Source organism: Xenopus laevis, chromosome 5S (assembly GCF_017654675.1).
Source record: "Xenopus laevis strain J_2021 chromosome 5S, Xenopus_laevis_v10.1, whole genome shotgun sequence".
Classification (NCBI taxonomy): domain Eukaryota; kingdom Metazoa; phylum Chordata; class Amphibia; order Anura; family Pipidae; genus Xenopus; species Xenopus laevis.
In genome coordinates this window covers 6,893,343-6,918,435 of record NC_054380.1, presented here as the reverse complement: position 1 = coordinate 6,918,435, position 25,093 = coordinate 6,893,343, and the positions used below count along the sequence as shown (strand labels likewise).

At 40.6% G+C, this 25,093-nt stretch overlaps 1 protein-coding gene across 2 annotated transcripts in view; it reads right to left on the bottom strand.

The window, feature by feature from the left end:
• LOC108717377 (exportin-5-like) overlaps positions 1 to 23,985 on the bottom strand; it is a 41,100-nt gene extending 17,115 nt beyond the window's left edge. For both annotated transcript variants that reach the window (XM_041564195.1, XM_041564196.1), the window contains exons 1-15: positions 23,610 to 23,985; positions 19,371 to 19,492; positions 15,670 to 15,742; positions 13,206 to 13,343; positions 11,872 to 12,054; positions 10,886 to 11,071; positions 8,803 to 8,879; positions 6,423 to 6,525; positions 6,126 to 6,209; positions 5,876 to 6,001; positions 5,430 to 5,520; positions 4,681 to 4,809; positions 2,473 to 2,588; positions 1,928 to 2,083; positions 526 to 567 (exon numbers count right to left, since the gene is read on the bottom strand). In XM_041564195.1, the coding sequence (XP_041420129.1) occupies positions 526 to 567; positions 1,928 to 2,083; positions 2,473 to 2,588; positions 4,681 to 4,809; positions 5,430 to 5,520; positions 5,876 to 6,001; positions 6,126 to 6,209; positions 6,423 to 6,525; positions 8,803 to 8,879; positions 10,886 to 11,071; positions 11,872 to 12,054; positions 13,206 to 13,343; positions 15,670 to 15,742; positions 19,371 to 19,492; positions 23,610 to 23,735 (1,752 nt within the window). In that variant the 5' untranslated portion in view covers positions 23,736 to 23,985. The remainder of the gene's footprint in view (positions 1 to 525; positions 568 to 1,927; positions 2,084 to 2,472; positions 2,589 to 4,680; positions 4,810 to 5,429; positions 5,521 to 5,875; positions 6,002 to 6,125; positions 6,210 to 6,422; positions 6,526 to 8,802; positions 8,880 to 10,885; positions 11,072 to 11,871; positions 12,055 to 13,205; positions 13,344 to 15,669; positions 15,743 to 19,370; positions 19,493 to 23,609) is intronic.
• Between the last annotated feature and the right edge of the window lie 1,108 nt (positions 23,986 to 25,093).

Sequence of the window (25,093 nt, the reverse complement as noted above, 5' to 3'; positions counted from 1 at the left end):
GTTTTTCAGGGAACCGGAGTGTCCACCCAGGGTCCAAGGTCAGCAATGCTTAATATGGCATTTCATTAAGTTGTCCTACACAAAATGTTATTTAAAGGAAAATGTCACTATAAGCAACATTCACCACACACTTACAATTGTAAAGTTATTTGTAAATGTCATTGTATGATGATTTTTCAATATAATTGTTATGGAAAGCAGTTATTTGTCTAAAAAACGAAGACCAACTGAAAGGTCGCCAAGGACAAGGCATTCTATAATATATTAAACCTTATGTAATGTACATAGGGACTGGGAATCATGAAATTGTCCCCATGCTTCTAAAAACTGCCTCTAGAAGGTACTAAAAACCCCAAAACTGAAAGCTATCTGCAAGGTTCTATATACCTTCATACCTCCAGTGCCACCTCACCCCCTTGGGACATATACAGTAACTCTGCAGTGGTTGCAACTTTAACAACAGTATAAATAGTATCCCAATATGCCCCATTTCTCGGTGACATATAAAGTTCCCCTGTTTCTTACCGTAACATCTTCTTTATCTGGAAACCCAGCTGCATTCAAGAGCTGTAGGAAGGGAGGAGAATGAGAGAAGAAGAATCCCAGTAGATTGATAGTAACAGTTACATATACATAAACAGCCTGGGAGACATGATGGAGGGGCCGGTTACAAGGACTTTTGAATTTAAAGATAGCAGGAGTTGGACAGACTGGAGCGAAGATGGGAGACTGAGCCAACAAATGATCCAGAGATATTAATTTGATTGTAACGATAATGTAGACTGTATAAATAATCAGTAACTGTAAATATTTTAAGTAATGTTTTTAATTATTTTAGTTTTAATAAATTAAAGGAAACTAAACCCCTCTGAGATGTAATAGCACTCAATTGCCCTCAATCTGACCCCTTTACCTCTCCCTCCTCTCACAGTGTATTACGTAGAGTAGCGCTCCTCCTTGCAATCCTGAGCTCAAAAATTTATATCCTTTTAGGACACGGAGCCTGCAGGCAAAAGCACAGTTGGGGCTAGTGAGGAATCCGCCTCAACTGTACATGTGTAGCAGGCCCTTACTAATAACTGGGCCTCAGAGCCCTCCATTCTCCCTTAACCATGTTCTGTAAAGCTAAGCAGAGCTCAGAGGGGTTGGCAGGTGGCCACCTTGTGTTGCTTAAGGTGGCCATACACGGGCCGATAAAAGCTGCCGACAGACCGTGTCGGCAGCTTATTGGCCCGTGGATGGGGCCCCCCGACGGGCTTCACCGATCGAGATCTGGCCGAAAGTCGGGCAGATCTCGATCGGATGGGACAAAAAATCCCGTCGGATCGCGGCCGCATCTATTCATTGATGCGGTCCCGCAATCCGACCGCCGTTAGGCATCGTTAGGATCCGATCGTTGGGCCCTAGCGCCCACGATCGGATCAGCCCAATATTGCCCACCTCAAGGTGGGCATATCGGAGGGAGATCCGCTCGTTTGGCGACATTGCCAAATGAGCGGATCTCTCAGTGTATGGCCACCTTAAGGTTCTCTTCTTGGCAACTGGCCCAGTTGAAGCCAATTCCACATGTTACTGTTAGAAGACTGCCAAAAGGAACACCTGAAGCAGAGTGAAAGGTGGTGACAGAATCCCCTGCTTTGCTTCTGGTTCTGTCTGGACAAAGCAGAATATGCTGAAATAATCAACCAAACTCTGCATTGTCCAATGGCAGAGTATTTAAAAGATAAAAAATATCCGCCCCATAAAATACCATAATGCTATTTTTATTGGATGGGACAAAGTAAGAACCAGAGGCTGCCAATGGATCTGTATTCTTTGAATTAAGGTGATCTATTTTATTCTGGCTTGTTGGTGGAAAGTCCAGATCATCCAAAACAGATGCACATGTTACTTTACAGCACTGTCACTTACCAAACATTGCACTAACCTTCTGTAACATAAGTGGCATGATGCGGCCTGCGTGGTCAACGAAAGGCAAAAGAGAGGACATGCTCTTGAGGACACAGGACACGATAAGAGGATCTTTGGTCTCATAGTGGACGACTTGCTGAAGAAGACTGATACCCTCTGTATGTAGGAAATTCTGTGGTGGGGGTACATTTAGACATCTTTACAATCATGTACGTGCGTATATACAAATATTTATGGCTCACCCTGCAGAACTTCCTATCCGTCCCCAAACTACAAGCACAGCAAATGTCTGCTGAGATGCTCCACCAAGAACAGCTACTGACCATGGGAGACAGAGCAGCCCAGGAGCACTGTCTTTATGGCAAGATTTTATATGATCCCATTAGTTTGAGGCTCAAATAACATGTTTGCTAAAAAAAAAAACAAAAAAAACAAATGGTATGGTGGTACTTCATTACCCTAGGAGATGGCTGGTTACTAATTGTTGGTGGGTGAATTTGTGCTTCTTGCTACAGCAAGTTGAAAAAAAGTCTAAACTTACCTCTCAGTTTCCCTTCTTACCTCTGCAGACAGGGGGCAGCAGAGCTGAGCGAAGACTTCACTGCAGAAAAAAGACATTGCTTCCCAATGCAAGAAGGAAGGAGAATGGGGGCTGCACAGAGCCTCTCCAGGTGTGTCTATGTAAATGTAAAATAAACATTATATGATAAATCCACAGGCAAGAGAGGTAATGTATTAACCCTGTCTTGGAAATCTATAGTAATGCATGCACTGACCTTGGGAGCCGCTGAGCAGATTTCACATGAGGTTACACTGTACCCACTGTACTGTACCCAAAGGTTGCTTGATTAAACATGTTTTGCTCATTCATCCCTATTGTTAATACAGGTATGGGACCTGTTATCCAGAATGCTCGGGACCTGGGGTTTTCCGGATAATGGATCTTTCCGTAATTTGGGTCTTTATGCCTTAAGTCTACTAGAAATTCATTTAAACATTAAATAAACCCAATAGGCTGGTTTTGCTTCCAATAAGCATTAATACTATCTTAGTTTGGATAAAGTACAAGCTACTGTTTTATTATTATGGAGAAAAAGGAAATCATTTTTAAAAATTTAGATTATTTGGATAAAATGGAGTCTATGGGAGCCATTCCGTAATTCGGAGCTTTCTGGATACTTAAACACTAAAAGAACAAGGTTTTTGACAGCCCTCCCAGGTGACCGGCTTAACTGTGCCTAGCAGGCTACACCCCTTCCATAATCAGGACACAAACAAGCATGGAGAACTAGAACTATACTATAATACCTAAACTGAACACTGAGCTGCAGAGAATGGATAAGGGCCAGGAAGAAATGAAAGGCACATACAATACCAGGGGTGACTGGACGGCAGCTGCTCTATGCAGAGAAGCCTCTAGGGAGGGAGTCCCCAACCATTTTTACCAGTGAGCCACATTCAGAAATAGTAGCCGAGCAACACAAACATGAAAATGGTTCCAAATAAGGGCTGTAATTTGTTATTAGTAGCTCCTATGTGGACTGGGAGCCTACAGGAGGCTGTTTGGTAGTACACATAGTTTTTATGTAGCTAAAGTTTGCCATTAAGCCAAGAATTCAAAAACAAGCACCTACTTTGTGTCCACTGGGAGCAACATCCAAGGGGTTGGTGAGCAACATGATGCTCATGAGCTACTGGTTGGAGATCACTGTTCTAGGGGGAGCTCTCTCCTAATCTCCAAACAGACTTGAGCACCAGTAAGGAAGGGTGTGCCTGTGCCCCCCTTTCAGGGAAGAGAGAAAAGGATTTAACAGGTAACACAAAAATCTCTCTCTTTCATTGTAGGGGACACAGGCTAGTCCAGCTAGTAACCTGATTTGCTCTGTACACAATACCCCTGATCCACCAGGCAAGGGTAGTCTTGGAAGACCTCAAATATTTGCGGGGCCTGCAGAAATGACAAGGAGAGCATCTGCCATCTTCTGATCTTGTTAGGCATATTTTGTGTGAGTGGCACTGTACATAATCAGTAGACTCTGAATTGCAGAGGAAAAGCCAATGCTACAGGGCTGATTATGCATCAACTTAAATGCAGATTACACTGGTTACTATGCTTCTATGCTGCCATTTAATGGGACTATGAATTCATTAATCAGCCTTGCATTATGACTGTTATATTGTATGTATATATATATATATATATATATATATATATATATATATATATATATATATATATATATATATATATACTACATAATATTGGTGGTCGCTAAGCTCAGGTGAATGAAAGCAGCCCAGAGCAGGTAAAGACGGAGAGTTACTGGAAGGGAAGACTGTGGTGGTCTTGGGCTAATACAGAAGACCAAACATTTTTTTAACTAACTGAATAAAGGTTGATATAGGATAAATAAGTTTGTCCTGTGACTTTGACAACATTAGTTCAGTAATAACAGAAACATCTGCTGCTCCCAGTGGTTTCAGTGAGGTGCTCAAGTGCATCAGTGGGGGGAGCCTCTTGTGGGCTGGCATACAGTTCTATCAAATAACAAGACCCCTTTTTCTGAACCCACCATAATGTTTTTTTACAGTCTCAGTATTCTTTATGTTTGAAAGCAGTTAAATAGTAGCAAAGTTTGTGGGGCCCTGATAGACCACAAAGAATGTCTCTACCAGGGTCTATCAATGTAAAAACTCCCTGCAGACAGCACAAGAACTAAAGTCTCTGGGGCATGAGACCTAAGAGGTAGCAATTTACATGGAACGTACTGATCTGTGGTCCGGGATCCAGCGGTGCAGACAGCTGATATTGCATCCACTCTTTAGCCACATGCAATAATGTTTTTGTGTCCAAACGACACATGCATCTCACCACAAACCCTATCTGGTTTCGAAATGCTGAAGAAAAAACAAAGCCAAGGTTCATTATCCACCATAGACAACACAGACATTTCTCATAGCCACCCTAAGCTGTCTGAAGCAGAGCCTTTTGTAATCAACCCAGTGTTGTTCATGATAGATTTCCCATCCCTTCTTGTGTGCCATTGCCCTAATGATTCACTTGTCGACTCCACCATTCACAACTGAGCATGGCTCTAGTGCTGGGCAAAATGCCTTCTTGGGTTACTAAAAATAATTTAGGCAAATGTCTGGAATCACCTTAATGTGCCACTGCTCTAAGAGAGGTTGGGGAGAGACATAAATTTGGTGGATTAGAATTTTTTCAGGACATGAACTCGATTGTTAGAGTTTTTTCCCCCCCTTTGTTTTTCAGTCGTTTTTTTGACATTTGGATTTTTTCATAAATACCCAAACATTCGAAATTTGAGTTTATCCCAGGTAGAAAAACCCTCGCACAACTCACAAATTCAATTATTGATAAATATGTCTCACACCCCCAAGGAATAATCCAGCACTGTCATTAGGTATCACCTTCTTAAACCGACCATGCCATTCCCAATATGGATGTTCCAGGACTTGAAAGCCCTACCATTTCGGCAGGGCAATAATTAACTCACATAAGAAAAAGTTATCAAACTCTGTGTCATTGATGAAGTCTAGTCGGGAGTATTCGCAGCTGGGACTGTTATCCATTGAAGGGAAACCCACCTATTACAGCACAAAATGTTCTTTATTAGTTACAATGGACATTATAATGAAAACATGAAATCAGTTCCCTCTCAGGTCCTGCAAGCTGCTGATTGGTTCCTGTCCTACAGTGCAGTGAGCTGAGTGCACAGCCTGGGAATTCAGGGATCAGGAAGTGGAAGAGAAGGGAGGGATTATTAGGGTTTTTGCAGAAATATTCAATACATCAGCCTGAAAACACTACTTTTTTAAGCACAATTCTTCTATCTATTATCTAAATGAGTATAACGCACTGGTACATTCTTATTTTTTTTTTTACACAAAATGTCTCCTTTAAATAGCAGTTATAAAATTAGAGTTTATGCATGTTGCTCACCTTCACAATGCTGACCATTGCAGCCCGAAGTAGATCAGGTATGGCTGCTCTTAGATGGGGGTTATGGGACAGCACCTTGTGTCTGAAGAGATTCCCCCACAGCACTACAGCAGAAGATGTGAGAAACTACACAGAAGAGCAATAACGATCTCATCAGGCGCTCAAAAGTATAGGAAAAAAAGAGAATACTTTCCTTTTAGGCCGATACACTTAGTGCAGTCGGATATTAGTTTTGATCAAAGTCACTTACCAGGCTTGGGTGTCGGGTGAGGCTCATCAGGGCTTCAAGGTATTTGTCAAAGTTCTCAGGGATCTTCCCATTAAATGTGTTGGACTTGGAGAAGAGTGGGTAGTAAAGTTATATATTGACTGGTAATAAATATTAGCAGTGACATCACTAGCCTGTATTGGTGGTATGTTTAAGTGGGTTTAATCAATAGCAAGCAGATTTGGAAGGTGGTCAGGATTCTCAAATAAAGAAAGAAGAACCCAGATTTAAGTAAAGTGGGTCAGTGAGGCAGGGGGTGGTGTAGAAGAAGAACCTTACCGGAGTCAAAGAACAGAGATGGCTGCCCAGTTGACAAAGGATTTGGCAAATTGTCTTTAGGATAGTATAGTTTTTCTCCTGCAAAGGGTCACTATCTGCCAATCTGTGTGGGGAAATGCTCATTAGTACAAAGCTACAGTGCACAGGGGGGATATACAGAGAGTAGACAGAGAAAGAGAAAAAGACAGCATGGGGTAGTGATATTCATGGCATACTGAAATTGCTCTTGTACAAGACATAGGAATAACAGGGTTAAGGCCCTCCGCCTCCTCTTTCTTTCTCTATATTCCTCCTGCTTATCCTCTACTCTTCGGTTTCAAATAGCAAGAACAGTTTCCAGCACACAACCAAAAACGGTAACATAATACACAAAGGGTATAAAACTGAGGAGGGATAATTCTCCGCTGAAACACAACATCGTAGATGTTGTAAGGAGTGAGGTTCTGTGTCCCCCAAAATTGTTGGGGGACACAAGAACCACAGAGACATGCCAAAGCAGTCCCAAACATTAAGCTGCGATACAGCCATGAAAAACACCACCTTCCACATAAGAAGAAAAGATTCTGAAGGGCCCTCATAACCAAGTTGAGATCCCATGAAGGAACAGGCCACTGAAATGGTGGAATTATGTTGGCAGCTCCCTGAAGAAATAAATGAATACCAGTCCTTCCTGTATTTTGATGTAGAATGGGTCCATACCAAAGTATGTCTGATGAACCAATTCCCCACTAACAAGTACATTAGGTCTAAAAAACACACTCTTCATGGTTTACACCGAGCCACTAAAATTAACTGCAGCTCCTCCTAGCAAAACTTCCCAAGTTCCCCAGCCCAACACTGGTATGGAGTGAAAGATGTATGCCAACTGGAATCTCTGCAGTACCATCATAGCATTGACCACCAAGGCTTGTGGGTCTTGCTTTTGAACAGGAATTTCACGGTATCCCAGTTGTGCCAAGACACCACAAGTTTGATCTCTTTTTCCTCCATCTTTGAACCAACATCTTAAATACCTCCAGGATGAGCTCCCACTCTCCTGGAACCAGGCAATGACTAATTGGATTTCCTTTTTTTTAGGACCGGAAAATGAAGCTCTGATATCTTTGGAACTTCCCTTTGGAATGTGTGGTGAAGAAGATAAAGAACCACTGGAGGGGGAAAACGGCCAACAAAAAAAAAAATCCCAAGTTTTTGTCCTGAGGTTGAGTGCATCCTGAGTTGGGGAGAAAGTGTTGTCAGTGCACCAGTCAGGGAGTGCTGAACTGAGGAGCCAACCAGAGAGCCAATGTGTCAATGCCAGACAGAAGGCACTGGACTGCCAGGAGCGGGACCCGGATACCCTTGAGTGATGTACCAGGCAAGTGCATGTGTGTGGGGGAAGGTGGAATGGGGACAGAGCAGAGGATTCATAAGAGTGATGGGTGGCAACCTACTTACCCTGGAGGGATCACTAACCAAGAGCTCCCCCCTCCCGAGTCTGTGTTCAACCAATCACAGGATTCTACAGTGCTCAAGGAACCCAAACTGAGTCTGATGGTTGACCATGCAAGCCAAGGCAGAGGTATCCAGTGTAGAGTGTTAACCATGAAATACAGGTGCGTCACTGACTTGTCTCACCCCAGGTGTCAACACTAGCCACAGACCAAAGGAATCCTTTTGCTATGCTCCTACCTATAATCCTGCTTGCAATCTTGAGAAACCCTAGTCTAAAACCCTGTTATTACATATTTATTAAGTGCCAACATACTGTATGCTGATTGCAGTACAATAGAAGGGTGTAAACATCAAACATACAAATGACAAACAAATACTGACCAATATAGAAGGAGATTTACAATCTGAAAGGAAAAGAGGTTTATAAAAACACAAGGTGTGGGGATCCCCGACCCATATGGGAAATACCTAATCTAACATTCAAACAGCCCACCAGGATATGCCTGTCCTGAATATCGAACCTAAACCCTTATTTGCATGTTTAAATTTAAATTGAACCAAAGAACTGCACCATTATAGAAATTCATGTTTAGCTGCCCCGTTTTTTAAAATTATGTGACTGTTAGCGTTCTGCCAAATTGAATCCATAGGATTCTGCTGAATCTAAACCCTGCAAAATATGCTGGGATTTGCTCGAAACGTGCATCTGCTGCATTGCTAAGCTACAGTAAATTCCACTGTAGCAGAGAGAACAGAGGTGTACAGTACAGAAAGAGTTGGGCCTAAATTTATGGAAGAAAGAAGTTATGAATACAGGAGAAGGAGCTAATTACAACAGCAAAGGGAGGAGCTAGGCAGAAGTTAAGAGTAACTGGTAGAGGGGAGTATGAAAGTGAAATAAAGAGCACTAAAAGAGGTTGGAAGAATGGGGTTGCATTCCACTCACTGTGCTGCAGTTAGGATATATCGTAAAGCATCATCCCTAAATAATATCAGGAGTGGAATCCGTTCCTCCAGCAGTTCCTGTGTGCAAATCAAATCCTTAGCTCAACCAAACAAAGTAAAATATATCACTCCACACACATTTTAATGTTAATTTCCAGGAGCACTAGTGTCAGTTTATAGCACCTCTCCGAGCTTTAACCATTGAAATGCATCTATCATCAATTTCATCTCTTACACAGGCAGTAGCCTCCTCTTCCTTTTTGAAACTGTTGTGTTGGCTCCGGCGCAAACAGATACGGCTTATTTTGGGAATGAAAATACAAAAATCTCATGTTTCTTTGCCGAAATCAGCCGAGTGTTTTCAGGCAAAAGTGACACAATGGTTCCAGATATGAGAACTTTGTCTCGGAGTCTTGTTCTCTAATGTGGGTTGGTAAAATTACCAACATTGTTAAAAAAAACCAAGGGGGGTAGTTGTTGCTGGTAATCTAACTTTCAAGGACCAAACATGGAGTAGCTTTAATCTCCCGGTTTAGCTCAATAATTTACAAAAAAACATATTTTTCCCAAAAGGAGACATATTCTGTTAGTGAAAAGCTCATATTTTATGCAATAATGAATTATATGGTGCTGGTTTCATTCTGGTTTCATTCTGGGCTAAAATGAGTATTCACTTTAAGAATTGTCCCTTTTTTGGAGCCCCTTATAAATCTGCTACAGCCCTTGTATGTGTTTCAAATGAGGGGTGATTGTATCAGAACAGTCCCTGCCAGAAACACAGTAGGAGAAGGATAGCCAATCACAGCACTGCAGTCACACAAGAAAAGACTTTGGTTCCCTATCAGGTCAGCCAAGCTGCTGATTGGTTCCTATTGTGCAGTGTGTAGAGTGCTGCCAGCTCCCTTGTGCATCCTGGGAAAGAAGGCAGCAAGAAGTGGAACAGATTGATGGGACTAGTATGGTTTTTCAACTTGAAACACTACTTTTTAAAACACATTTCTTCTGTATTTAAAAGAATGCCACATTCTTTTTTTTTTTTCATACAATGGGCCAGATTCAATTCAATGAGAAATAGGGTTTAATCACATGAAAACTCAATCAATTTGAGATGCAATTCAAGAAAAACATCAAAAAAATAAAAGGTATGTTACTGTTTATCACGTGAAAACTCTATCGAAGACTAGGGAAAAAAATGGAATTTAATTTACGGAACAGTTTTTTCTCCTTGAACTGAATCTTGTCCATGAGATTTCATGTGATAAAACATGAGAACCTTTTATCACTGAATTGAATTTGGACCAACATGCCTCTCCTTTAAAAGGAGAACTAAACCCTGAAAATTAATGTGGCTTAAAATTACATTTTATATGCTGCACATATTGCACCAGCCTTACGTTTCAGCTTGTCAATAGCAGCAATGATCCAGGACTTCAAACTTGTCACAGGGGGTCACCATCTTGGAAAGTGTCTGTGACACTCACATGCTCAGTGGGCTCTGATTGGCTGTTGAGAAGCTAAGCTTAGGGCTCGTCACTAATTATCCAGCAGAAAATGACCTTCCCTGGCTGTAATATAAGCTGATGCTACAGGTTTGCTGATTATTAAATTCTGATGCTAATTGCACTGGTTTCTGTGCTGCCATGTAGTAATTATCTGTATTAATTACTAATCAGCCTTATATTATGACATTTCTATTCTATGTGTACTGTATATTGTGAGTGGCTCCCTAAGCTCAGTAAGTGACAGCAGCACAGAGCATGTGAATCAGTGAATCAGCGGAAAAGAAGATGGGGAGCTACTGGGGCATCTTTGGAGACACAGATCTTTACTGCTAAAAGACTGTGGTTGCCTTGGGCTGGTACAGAAGAACAAAACATCATGTACAACATTTCTAGCTACTTCTAAGTTAAGCTTTAGTTCTCCTTTAAAACAATAGACAACAATAGTTCAGGGCGGATATTGAATGGGGTTATACTGCCCCTTTAAATGTTGCAAAAATGTCTACCTTTTTTCTGCCAGACCATTAAAATGTGTAAGAACGAAAGAAAAAGTCTGATGTGCAAATTTAGGTGTTGGGATCTCACCTTCTTGCTAACTGTAAGGAGCAGACACTCGGCTGCCTCCAGCTGTAGCTCGGGAACATTTAGCAGCACACACAGCATCCATAACAGATTGTATTTGTTTGCCGTTATGTGTTTAGTAGGGAGCCATTCAATGTATCCGGCCAATGCACGGAGAGCAGCTGCAGCCACGCGGAACTGGCCCTGTGTCTGGGAAAGAGGAAACAAAATACATAGCAGTTGTGAGGAAAAAGGAGGAAAATCAGGGAGAGGGGTCACAGGCTACAGGAGAAGCCAGACAGAGGGAGAGAAATTCAAGCCACTGGGGTGGCATTGGGTGAGAGGGAGCAGGGCAGACAATGCTCATTTGAAAACTTTCAGTACTTTGTGGCCACCGGATGGGGGGGGGGATAGTTTATAGCTGAAGCATGCTCTTCCAGTGGCTATGTATGCCGTTAATCAATTGTGTCCACTGAATACATAACAGTTTTATTATATGCATTTTTGTGATTAACCTCTCAAACACACCATTAGCCAGTAGCACTACAGGGACCTGTGAAATTCATGTTGAGAAGCACTGGGGGGAGAACCACCGTCTGCATCTCAATCCAAAACGTCATGAACTGAAAACTTCAAACACGTTAATTGGAACTCATACGCAAATCCTATGCGCACCCTCTTGCTCATCATTTTTCAACAGCACTTGGACACTTAAAACTTCATTGATTCATTTCTCAGCAAGTAATATAGGCTCTAACATGAATTGGTTCTGAAATGGATAAACTATTTATGAATTATTGTATTTGACAAATTGATTGATTTATTTGATGAGCTATATAAATTAATTATTTTTTTAAAAAAAATGAATAAAATGATGTTTTAATTAATTGGCTGAATTAATTTGGAAGCCCACAATTCATTGGAACATGTTTTAACCCATTGAGTGCCATTGGAGATACTGTCCATTTAAATTAAATTTGGAGTAGGAAAGGGGGACTTCAGATCCATACCAGGTCCTGGTAATTCTGTGTACACCGCTGCAAAACCATCACCATAAATGCAAAGATGTTGTCCATTTTTGATTTCAGTGCTGTATGAAGATCTTTCTGGCACCCTATGGGTACAGTTTCAAATGGCCCAAGGTCTTCAGCCAACCGCAAAAAGATGAACATCACCAGTTCCATCTGGGCATCCTGGCAAGACAGGAGTGATTCAAAATTAAGCCAAAGTATACTAGCCTTTCCAGGCCACCCAATACAGCAGGAGCTTAGAAGTATAATAATATTATATTATAATAATATTATAGAAGAATAAGCACAGAAGATTAACTACAAGATGAGGTCGAAAAAAAGACGCACATCCATCAAGTTCAACCATTTCTCTAACTAAAATTTGTTCATTTTGAATTCTGGCTGATCCACAGGAAAAGTATTACTACTCACACTACCAGGTTAATTAAAGGGCTGGTTCACCTTGAAGATAACTTTGTATATGTTGTAGAATTGACAATTGTAATCAACTTTTCAATAGGTCTTCACTATTTTTTTTTTTTTTATAGTTTTTTTTTTTTTTTAATTATTTGCCTTTTTCTTCTGACACTTTCCAGCTCTCAAATGGGGGTCACTGACTAGGGGGCATTGTTAATGTGGGTATTTAAGGAAGTTACACTTTGCAGTTTTATACTTTGTCAGCTTGAAAAAGGACCAGGAGGTCCGAAACGTTGCTGTGCCAGATGTAATTCTGAAATAAAGGCGGTTTTATTTTATTATGGGAGTGCTGCTACCTATTTTTGTTGTCACTGACCCCATCTAAAAAACAAATGCTCTGTAAGGCTACAATTGTATTGTTATTGCTACTTTTTATTACTCATCTTTCTATTTGTCTCATCTCTTATTCATATTCCAGTCTCTTATTCAAATGAATGCATGGTTGCTAGGTGTAACTTCGAACCCTAACAACCAGAATGCTGGAACTGCAGGGCTGCTGAATAAAAAGCTACATAACTCAAAAACTACAAATGATAAAAAAAAGAATACCAATTAGAAATTGTCTTAAAATATCACTCTCTATCTCATACTAACAGTTTTAAAGGTGAACAACCCCTTTAACTAGCTCATTTATTTCACAGCAAGCGTGATACTAAGACTGGTTTATAAAAAACATTTTTTGCTTTAAAACTGTTATTACATAACAACCAAACTCTGATAGGAAGCAGCAATAAGACAAAGTGTAAATACTGTGTAATGATATCACACAATGAAATGAGCCCCTTAATCTTATCAGCAGTCTCCTATCAAGACAGAACTAGTCTGAGTATTAGAGAGACATATTTGGAGGTTCTTACCCCAAAACTGGCAACAAACGCCAGCTCAAGCAGCATCTCTGGCCATTTCCAGGGCCATTCTCTCTTAATGATCTCGACCACAATGCGAGCAATCACATCCTTAATGTGCTCTTTCTCCTCCAGGATGGGATGAACGTTCTGAACAGCAACAACACCAAAGACTGTTACCAAGGGACACAGAAGCTAATACAAGTGATTATTGTGGTTATTTGTGTGGAGTGTAGGCAGATTGGAGAAATCAGCCCCAGAATAAAAGCAGAAGGAACACACAGAGGGTAAGAAGGATGTAGTTGATAATATTAATGGGATACTGTCATGGGAAAAAAAAAAATTTTCAAAATGAATCAGTTAATAGTGCTGCTCCGGCAGAATTCTGCACTGAAATCCATTTCTCAAAAGAGCAAACAGAATTTTTTATATTCAATTTTGAAATCTGACATGGGGCTAGACATTTTGTCAATTTCCCAGCTGCCCCATGTCATGTGACTTGTGCTCTGATAAACTTCAATCACTCTTTACTGCTGTACTGCAAGTTGGAGGGATATCACCCCCTCCCTTCCCCCCCCAGCAGCCTAACAACAGAACAATGGGAAGGTAACCAGATAGCAGCTCCCTAACACCAGATAACAGCTGCCTGGTAGATCTAAGAACAGCACTCAATAGTAAAAACCCATGTCCCACTGGGACACATTCAGTTACATTGAGAAGGAAAAACAGCAGCCTGCCAGAAAGCATTTCTCTCCTGAAGTGCAGGCACAAGTCACATGACATGGGGCAGCTGGGAAATTGACAAAATGTCTAGCCCCATGTCAGATTTCAAAATTGAATATAAAAAAAATCTGTTTGCTCTTTTGAGAAATGGATTTCAGTGCAGAATTCTGCTGGAGCAGCACTATTAACTGATTCATTTTGAAAAATGACAGTATCCCTTTAAAGAGAATCTCAGCCCAGGATTAAGTACCGCTGAAGTATGAAACACGTAAGGCCTATGGAGAATGTAAGAATATCTATAACTTTGACTAATAAAGACAATATTTTTTAACGTATTCTTTTGGCCTTTTGGATAGCCCTGTTTTTCTTGTCGTAGATTCTGGTTGGCCGCTCCCTGAAGCTGAGGGTCTGGTGCACCTGGACCACAAGAGCTAGTGATATTCTGGAGCACCTTTTTTTCCTTTTGTTGCAATGTTCAAGAGGACACAGTCAGCAAACTATGGCAAAATCCTCTATTAGGGACTGAAGCAGCTCAGCATAGATTTACCTTATCTTATATAACCAGACTTATTGATAAGGTCCATAGCATAATAATTCCTTTGTTTGTTTGGCACAGATACAGAATCTTGCCACAGATTTAGTTTGGGAACCCCTCTTAATTCTTTGGAGTTTTGTTTATCATTGGCTGAGCTTTCAAAGTAGCAACTGCCTTTCAATATATAACATGCCTTATGGAAACAGTTGTATTTCAGCAGTGACATAAAGTTTATTGGATTAACAGAAAATATGCAATATGAATTATAACAAGTGCATAAATTTGGGCACCCAACAGAGATATTACATCAATACTTAGTTACAAATGTAACAGCCTCTAGACGCCTCCTATAGCCTTTGATGAGTGTCTGGATGTGGCTATTTTTGACCATTCGTCCATACAAAATCTCTCCAGTTCAGTTAAACTTGATGGCTGCCGAGCATGGACAGTCTGCTTCAAATCATCCCATAGATTTTCCATGATATTCAAGTCGGGGGACAATTATTTAGGGACACATCTGGGGGACTAGAGGTGCTCCCTTATACAGATCTTACTCTTCATTAGGGAGTGCCTCCATCAGTATCGCATGTATACAGTGTTTAATTTTTTTTTTTATATAAAAATACAAAAAAAAAAAACATTCAACATATTCTACTGATAATTCATTACTTTAAATATGTTTTGTATATTTTTTTTATATGTATTTCAACTCGTCAAAAAGATTTAGGTTAAATCTTCAAGCTTTAGACTTCTGTAATATGCATATTAGTAGAATATGTTGAATTTTTTTTTGTATTTTTATAAAAAAAATGAAACACTGTATACATGAGATACTGATGGAGGCACTCCCTAATGAAGAGTAAGATCTGTATAAGGGAGCACCTCTAGTCCCCCAGATGTGTCCCTAAATAATTGTCCCCTAAGCAAGGCGAGATGGAAATTTTGAAATAATACAGGACTTTCATATACATACATATACATACATACATACATATATACATATATATATATATATATATATATATATATATATATATATATATATATATATATATATATATATCCCCCCCCAAGATTAAATAACACTATTTATACCATGTGACAATTGCTAACCAGTATCCACACATGACTTAACTATACATGTGGATGTATGAGGATATGCTATGTCCTTCTTTTTGGAGATAGAAATGGCCACCCTACACAGATATTTACACTTACGTAAGAAATAAGAAGCATCATACTGTTTTTTACAAACACCTTGTCATCCGTATGAATGACATTCCACCGAAACCTAAAGAAAAAACGACAAAGTCATTATGTGTGAAACAGACATTAAGCAGGACAGGACTGCTGCTTACAATGGGGATCAGATAGGATCTGTGCAGCCACTGGGACAGAATGCTCTGTTATACAGATAGCTAGAATCTCAGCTGCCATAAAGCAGGACAGGACTGCTGCTTACAATGGGGATCAGATAGGATCTGTGCAGCCACTGGACAGAATGTTCTGTTATACAGATAGCTAGAATCTCAGCCATAAAGCAGGACAGGACTGCTGCTTACAATGGGGATCAGATAGGATCTGTGCAGCCACTGGGACAGAATGCTCTGTTATACAGATAGCTAGAATCTCAGCTGCCATAAAGCAGGACAGGACTGCTGCTTACAATGGGGATCAGATAGGATCTGTGCAGCCACTGGGACAGAATGTTCTGTTATACAGATAGCTAGAATCTCAGCCATAAAGCAGGACAGGACTGCTGCTTACAATGGGGATCAGATAGGATCTGTGCAGCCACTGGGACAGAATGCTCTGTTATACAGATAGCTAGAATTTCAGCTGCCATAAAGCAGGTCAGGACTGCTGCTTACAATGGGGATCAGATAGGATCTGTGCAACCACTGGGACAGAATGCTCTGTTATACAGATAGCTAGAATCTCAGCTGCCATAAAGCAGGACAGGACTGCTGCTTACAATGGGGATCAGATAGGATCTGTGCAGCCACTGGGACAGAATGTTCTGTTATACAGATAGCTAGAATCTCAGCTGCCATAAAGCAGGACAGGACTGCTGCTTACAATGGGGATCAGATAGGATCTGTGCAGCCACTGGGACAGAATGTTCTGTTATACAGATAGCTAGAATCTCAGCCATAAAGCAGGACAGGACTGCTGCTTACAATAGGGATCAGATAGGATCTGTGCAGCCACTGGGACAGAATGCTCTGTTATACAGATAGCTAGAATCTCACCTGCCATAAAGCAGGACAGGACTGCTGCTTAAAATGGGGATCAGATAGGATCTGTGCAGCCACTGGGACAGAATGCTCTGTTATACAGATAGCTAGAATCTCAGCTGCCATAAAGCAGGACAGGACTGCTGCTTACAGGGTCGGACTGGGGGGCCCGGGGCCCACCGGGACTCCAGTCCAGGGCCCCCCTACAGGCCCCCGTCCCCCTGCTGCAACGCGCCGTGCGGCGCCCTTCAGTGTGCATGCGCACACGGTGGCACCCTCTGTGTGTACGCGCGCACGGCGCTGCGTCTGCACGCATGCGCACACTGCGCATCGACGAAGATTTTTTTTTTTATTTCAAAAAACAAGATATCTGTTGAGGGGGCCTGGCCCGGCGGGGGCCCACGAGGGTCGGGGCCCACCGGGTTTTTTCCCGGTTTCCCGCCGGGCCAGTCCGACACTGGCTGCTTACAATGGGGATCAGATAGGATCTGTGCAGCCACTGGGACAGAATGTTCTGTTATACAGAGAGCTAGAATCTCAGCCATAAAGCAGTACAAGACTGCTGCTTGCAATGGGGATCAGATAGGATCTGTGCAGCCACCGGGACAGAATGTTCTGTTATACAGATAGCTAGAATCTCAGCTGCCATAAAGCAGGACAGGACTGTTGCTTACAATGGAGATCATTTAAGATCTGTGCAACTCTGACAGAATGGCTAATATCTTTGCCATAAAGAAGACAGCAATGTTGCTTACAATAGATATCAGATAGGATCTGTGCTATTGTGACAGAATGTTTTGTTATAAAGACAGAAAAAGCCATAAAGCAGGAGGAAATGCTTTTATGTTAAATAACAAACTATTTTGCAACAGTGACACAAAATCTTCACTTCCTGTGCAAAAAAAGTTATTTAGTTTGGGTGTATAGAAACAGTGTCTGAGCGACCAGAATTGATTATAAATATACTAAACCGACATACCGGATTCCCCAGAAAGGAAACCATGATGCTCCGCCAAACCATTTTCAGCATCCCTAAGGTTAGGGTTGCCACCTGACCAGTATTTTACCGGCCTGGCCGGTAAAAATTATGGTTGATCCCAATGTTATTAATAGGGAATAAAGTTAATATATAGGAAGGCTGGTATTTTTCCACAGAAAAGGTGGAAACCCTACCTAAGGTTCACAGTGTAATACAACTCTTCCTCACTATGTTTCAATGTAAAATAATGGATTCTGGGACATCAAGTCCATAGTGGATGTTACACAGATGAATACAGATGGAAAGCAGAGGGACTTCACAGGAGTTGCATTAAACTGTGAGCCTAAGAGTTAACTAGAAAGGAAATTGTGTAGGATGGTGTCAGATTGATAGAATGCATCCTACAAAATCTAATGTTTAAAGGACCGGTAACATCAAAAATATTTTTTTAAAAATCCGTTAATATACATAATACATATACATAGTTTAAAGGACCAGTAACATCAAAATGTTTTTTTTTAAAAATTAATAAGTATAAACACCAAGACAAATTAAGCTTTAAAATCGCAAAGTCTTTATTAAGAAATAACTTACCGAAACTCCTCTTGCACTCCCCTTCAGAAAGCGACCGGGCGATCCATCGTGCAGCGCTCGATTTATCCTCCCTGCCTTCCTTATATGAGATAGCCAAATTGAGTGCCGCACGATGGATTGTCGCGCTGTCGCCTTTTCTGAAACGGAGTGCAAGCAGAGTTTCAGTAAGTTATTTTTTAAAGGATAAGTAAACCTTTAAAATAAGTGAATGTAAAATTGACGAGAGTGTTATTCTAAGCCCTTTTGTCATTTACATTCCTTATTTATTTTATCTTTATTCCAAGATATTAAGGGATACATGTGCTGTTAATATGAATGAATTTTGTTCCAACAGCGCCACCTGCTGGTCAGTTTCTGACCAGTGTGACCACCAAGTAGTCAAGGAAGTTGTCAGGAGAAAGAAAGAGGCTGCTCTGATGTTCTTCTGCTTAGGAAAACAATTAGAAACCTTTCTCAAATCTTTTCTCAACAGAAGAACATCAGAGCAGCCTCTTTCTTTCTCCTGACAACCTCCTTGACTACTTGCTGGTCAGAAACTGACCAGCAGGTGGCGCTGTTGGAACAAAATTCATTCATATTAACAGCACATGTATCCCTTAATATCTTGGAATAAAAAGAAAATAAATAATGAATGTAAATGACAAAATTGCTTACAATAGCACTCATCAATTTTACATTCACTTATTTTAAAGTTTAACTTATCCTTTAATAAAGGCTTTGCCATTTTAAAGTTTAATTTGTCTTGGTGTTAATACTAATTAATTTTTTAAAAAACATTTTGATGTTACTGGTCCTTTAAACTACATGGAAGCTTTGCGAGCCGACACGTGCTGTTTAGAGATGCTAGGAAAGTTTGTCTGAGCATCATGGTTTCCTTTAAGTCTGAGAAATCAGGCATGTAAGTGCAACTAATACATTTATATCAATTTCTGTCAGTGTTTCTGCACCATTTCTTTTCACCATAACCCAATCCAGTAAGTTCATGTCAAATAGGGGTGCAATTTTTTCTTTAATGGTTATTTATCTTCCTAATGAATCCAGTAACCACTAGCTTAGTAACAAAGCAGCAGAAGGGAAAAGCAAAATCAATGGCAGGGGCTGCTCCTTACTTTATAACATGCTCCAAGATGTGCAGGCCGAAGTGTCTGATGAATGGGGACTGGCTCTTGTTGGACAGCTGCAGGCCACAGGGAACACACAGTGGGCTTTTCTCCTTGAACTCCTCACAGAACTGTAGGTAACAGCAGAAAGACAATGACCCATAATAACCAGAGGAAAGTCGCCTGAACAGGTATTTATGTAAAAAATAAAAATAGCCAAATTGACAATGTTATATCTTTCCACCTAAACCTGGACCTACTCCCCCTTTATAAAGTATCTCTATCGATGGCATGCTCATTAAAACCTTTAGCTCAGCATATTGTCTGGGGATATCCTTTGACTCATCTCTCTCTCTATGACCATATGAAAGCTGTCACAGCCTGTCACTTTTTCTTATGCATCACTGGTAAAATTCATCACTTTTAATCCTATCCTATCCCTACTAGACTATTGTAACCTTCTACTGACTGCCTGCATAACTGGCATCTTTTCCTACTACAGTCTGTATTAAATACTGCACCAGAATTCTCGTCCTCTCATCCACGAGAGTTCAGTGCCCCCCCCCCCAGCTAAAGTCTTTATCCTGGCTTCCCAGAAAACAGAGAATAATTTATAATACACAAAAGCCATGGATATCTTGTAAATTATATCCTTCTAAACGGTGACTAGTGATGTCATCAGTTATAAACAGTGAATAGCGATGTCATTTTTGGCACACGACTCACTAAAACTTGTGTATTATAATAAATAAATACAGGATATTAGATGTAAGCTTGAAGTTCCTCATGCTTTTATATGCTTTAATATGGTGACTTATAATATCCTTATATTTTACAATAGGGGGGTACTTTATTCACTATATAAACTCCTCGCAATATTCCCTTCATTCCTCTGCACCTCACTCTTCTCCATACGTTCCTGGTTGATACCTCTGCTCCTCTCAGAGCCACCGCTTGGTCAAACCCCCCAATACTACTGCTGTTACCCACCTTAAACCTTCCTGCTCCTTATATTGGAAATGTCATCCTTGAATTCCTCTAGAGAGAATCCCCACTCCTCAGTCTCTTCAGAAAAAAACTCACAGACTCCCACTTAGAGCACTTGCATAACACCTAAACTGGTAACTGGCACTTATATTGCAGGGTCACCTACTGTAACCTGCAGCACTTAATATCCTCTTACTTGTGCGTGTAAGTTACCCTTCCCCTTAAACTGCAAGCTTTATGGGGCACGGACCTCCTTTCTCTTGTCTCTTAGACACACTGTTCTTAATCTTAAATGTAAGTAAACGTTGTATTTACTACTGTAATGTTTGTTCTGTTAATTTAATGTTTGGATGCACAGTGCTGTGTGCATTAGTTCTGCTATATAAATGCATACAAGAAAATAATTTTATTTCATATAGAGCCCCTACAGAAATCTCCCACTCCCCTTCCAAACAGGACTGCACTTTACCCCCAATACTTCCCCATTTGCTGCATAAGTTAACACAAAACAGCGAGTGGGGCTAGCGGCTGACATGTTTGGCTAATGGATGTTCATCCCAGCTCTGGGGAAGACAGGAGCACAGGTGAATGAAGTCAATCTGGTTCTACATGCATACACACAAAGTAGCCAATCTCCACCGGGGAGCAAGTAGTCACAGATACAGCAAACAGGGAGGATTGGTGGTGTTGGATACTTAAAGGAAAACTATACCGCTCAAACAATGTAGGTCTCTATGAAACTATTTTGCATAAAACAGCTCATATGTAAAATCCTGCTTCATGTAAATAAACCATTTTCATAATAATATACTTTTTTAGTAGTATGTGCCATTGGGTAAATAAATTGAAAATTGCCATTTTTATAAATAAGGGTTAGGGATTGTACGATTCACAGTGCACACAAACATACCAAACAAACCATACATGTTAGGTCACATGAGCCAATTAACAGACAGAGTTGTGTCTTTTGCATCCACACTTCTTCCTGTTACAGTTAGAGCTGCAGTATTTCTGGTCAGGTGATCTCTTCCTGTTACAGTTAGAGCTGCAGTATTTCTGGTCAGGTGATCTCTTCCTGTTACAGTTAGAGCTGCAGTATTTCTGGTCAGGTGATCTCTGGGGCAACACACAGACCATCACAAAATGATGGTTCAAGGCAAGAGATGTAAAAAGGCAATATTTACTTAAATATATATTCTAGTTTGATAATCTTTAATATGCTACTTAATTTTTTATAAACTCTTACTCAAGTATTCATTTTGGGGATATAGTTTTCCTTTAACATTTGCAAGTTCCAGTGAGTGCATATATATTTAACTTTTGGTATGTTATACAATGGTTAATTCTAAGCAACTTTTCAGTTGCTCTTCATTTTTAATAGTTTCTGAATTATTTGCCTTCTGCTTCTGACTCTTTCCATCTTTCAAATGGGGGTCACTGACCCCATCTAAAAACAAGCACTCTGTAAAGCTACAGATCTATTATTATTGATACTTTCTATTACTCATATTTCTATTCAGACCCTCCCCTGTTCATATTCCACTCCCTTATTCGAATCAATGAATGATTGCTAGGGTAATTTGGACCTTTTGGACCTTTGAGTTAACTTTTGGTATGATGTAGAGTGTGATATTCTGAGACAGATTGCAATTGGTTTTATTATTTGTGGTTTTTGAGTTATTTGGCTTTTTATTCAGCAGCTCTCCAGTTTGCAATGTTTAGCAGTCTGGTTGCTAGGGTCCAGATTTACCAAGCAACCATGCATTAATTTGAATAAGAGATTGGAATGTTATTAGGAGAGGCCTGACTAGAAAGAAGAGTAATAAAAAGTACCAAGAACGATAAATGTATAGACTTATAGAGCATTTGTTTTTAGATGGGGTCAGTGACCCCCATTTGAAATCTTGAAAGAACCGGAAGAAGGCAAATAAATTCAAAAACTGTAAAAAAAAAATAATGAGGATCAATGGAGAAGTTGTTTAGAATTGGCCATTCTACAACATACTAAAAGTTAACTTAAAGGTGAACCACCCCTTTAAAGGACCATTTACATAAAAAAAATGTAAAAAAATTTCTTCCTACTTGACAAAAAAAAAACCCACGAAACCTTGAACTTTAAATTCGTAAAGTGTTTATTAAAAAATAACTTACAGATTCTCCGCTTGCGCTCTTCTGCAGAAACAGCGACATAATGCGACGTTCGATTTCTCCTCCTTAGCCATCTCTTATAGAAGGCAGGGAGGAGAAATTGAGCACTGCACTATGGATCATCAAGTTATTTCTTAATAAACACTTTGTGAATTTAAAGTTAAAAGTGTCTTGTGTTTTTTTTTCCGTTAAGTAGAAACTATTTTTTTTTTAAATTTCAATTTTAGACACTTTTGAGTGAAAATCTAATGGCCACCAAAATGTCTAGAGGTTGAGCTGTTTTAGAAATATTTATTGAAATTGTACAGGTATGGGATCCGTTATCCGGAAACCCATTATCCAGAAAGTTCTGAATTACGGAAAGGCCATCTCCCATAGACTCCATTTTAATCAAATAATCCAAATTTTTAAAAATGATTTCCTTTTTCTGTGTAATAATAAAACAGTCGCTTGTACTTGATCCAAACTAAAATATAAGTAATCCTTATTGGGAGCAAAACCATTTTATTGGTTTTATTTAATGTTTACATGATTTTCTAGTAGACTTAAGGTATGAAGATCCAAATCACGGAAAGATCCATTATCCGGAAAACCCCAGGTCCCGGATAATAGGTCCCATACCTGTATCTGTATTAGCACCTTATGGGGCCCCTGTACCTCCTGGGCCCCCCTCTGTAGTTACGTCCCCTGGTGACGGGTGAATTTGTCCCATTTTAATTCATGGAAAAATGTGCAGATGAGTGAAAAGTTGCAAAAGGTGTATTTTCACATATATTTATTAATTTTAGATATTTATTTTTCACTGCACATATTGTGCTATGTTTTGGGGCTACTTTTGAAGAGGCTCTTGGCTGGTTTTGTAGCTGATTTTGAGAATCAGACCTGACAAGTCTGTCTCAGCAGCAGAATTGCGCGTGTCCTGCTTTTCATTCACTTCCCCTTTACCTAATTATCATTATCACTGACTCCCCCAATTCTTGCACATGGTTTGCTCATTAGTCCTTGAGTGTTAATAAGATCAGTTCCCCTTCTCTCTGCTGCCTCATTCCCCCATAATACCAAATGCACCTCATAGCCCTGCCCGCGACCCCTGAGACTCCTCAGCTCCGGTACCTTATGGGCTTCCAGCCGACGCTCCTGACTGGACTCGGGCTCCATTATAACAGTGAGCGCCCGAACCAGTTTGTCGCACAGGACTTGAAGCAGATGCTCGTTGGACACTTGAACCAACATGGCCATTGCCGGTGACCGACGGGTTTCTCTGAGTGAGTGTGAGGAGCTGCACTGCGCATAAACCAAGTCTCGGGCGAGGGACCCCACGCACAAGTGCACTCATTTGCGGAGCAACTACTGCGCATGCTCAAAGCTTACTTGCTCCATGAATAATGCTCGCCAATTTCAACCAGGCGCATATACATACACACAGTCTGTAGCTGCTCATAGGAATTGTATTTGCTCGTATCTTATTGGCTGCCCATAGATACAAGCCGCAATACGTCATCTGATCATTTCGTGCACGTGGAAGAGTCAATTCTGAACTCAATTGATGGGAGCCGTCTGGGGTCAAACTCCAGAGCAGAGTTAACTTTAAAGGAGACATTTTATGTAAAAAATAAGAACGTACCAGTGCATTATACTCATTTAGATATAGAAGAATTGTGCTTAAAAAGTATTTGTTTCAACCTGATTTATTGAATATATTTCTGCAAAAACCCTAATAATCCCTCCCTTCCACTTGCACTTGCTGCTCCCTGAATTCCCAGGCTGTGCTCTCAGCTCACTGCACTGTAGGAACCAATCAGCAGCTAGCAGGACCTGATAGGGAACTGACGCCTGTCTTTGCTTGTGTGACTGCAGCATACCTCCCAACATTTTGGTAATAAAAAGAGGGACAAAAAAGTTGGCGAAATTATTTGACCACTCCCATTTTCTGGCCACACCCCCTAATTACCGTGTTCATTTTACAAAATTCCGCAGGTTGTAAAAGTTTGAACATATTTATGTGTTTTTTTCCCCAGTTATTACAGTTTTGCTAATGAAGGTGGATTGCCCTTTAAACTGTGAGTCTAACGTTTCCCAAGGGACCTGCTATATTGTTACAATTACTTATTTGCGTATCTAGATACATTTGAATTGTTACAAATGTATCTTATCTTCTGTTGCGGCTGTTCTTTGCTCTCTGCCAAAAGCCAATTAAGTTAGAAACTTTTGGGTTTTTTTCTGGCTGTTCAGTGCAGAGAAAAACGGGACTTTCCAGTACAAATGAGGGACTGTCCCTCTAAAATGGACAGTTGGGAGGTATGCTGCAGGCAGGCCCGGACTGGCAATCTGTGGGATCTGGCAAATGCCAGAGGGGCTGCTATAAGGTCCCATAGAAAGTCAGTATTTAGTGGGCTGGTGGGGGCTGTTTGGGCCTCTATGTGGGCTGATTGGGCCTCTGTGTACCTGAAATGGCAGGGCCTATTTTAATTCTCAGTACGCGCCTGCAGGCCATGATGTTAGAAAAGCTGATGTGGGGTCCAATTCCCTAAATCCTGGTTGAACTCTGTCCGAACAATCACACAGACACCTCATGGTCTCCATTGCTTCCCCAAATA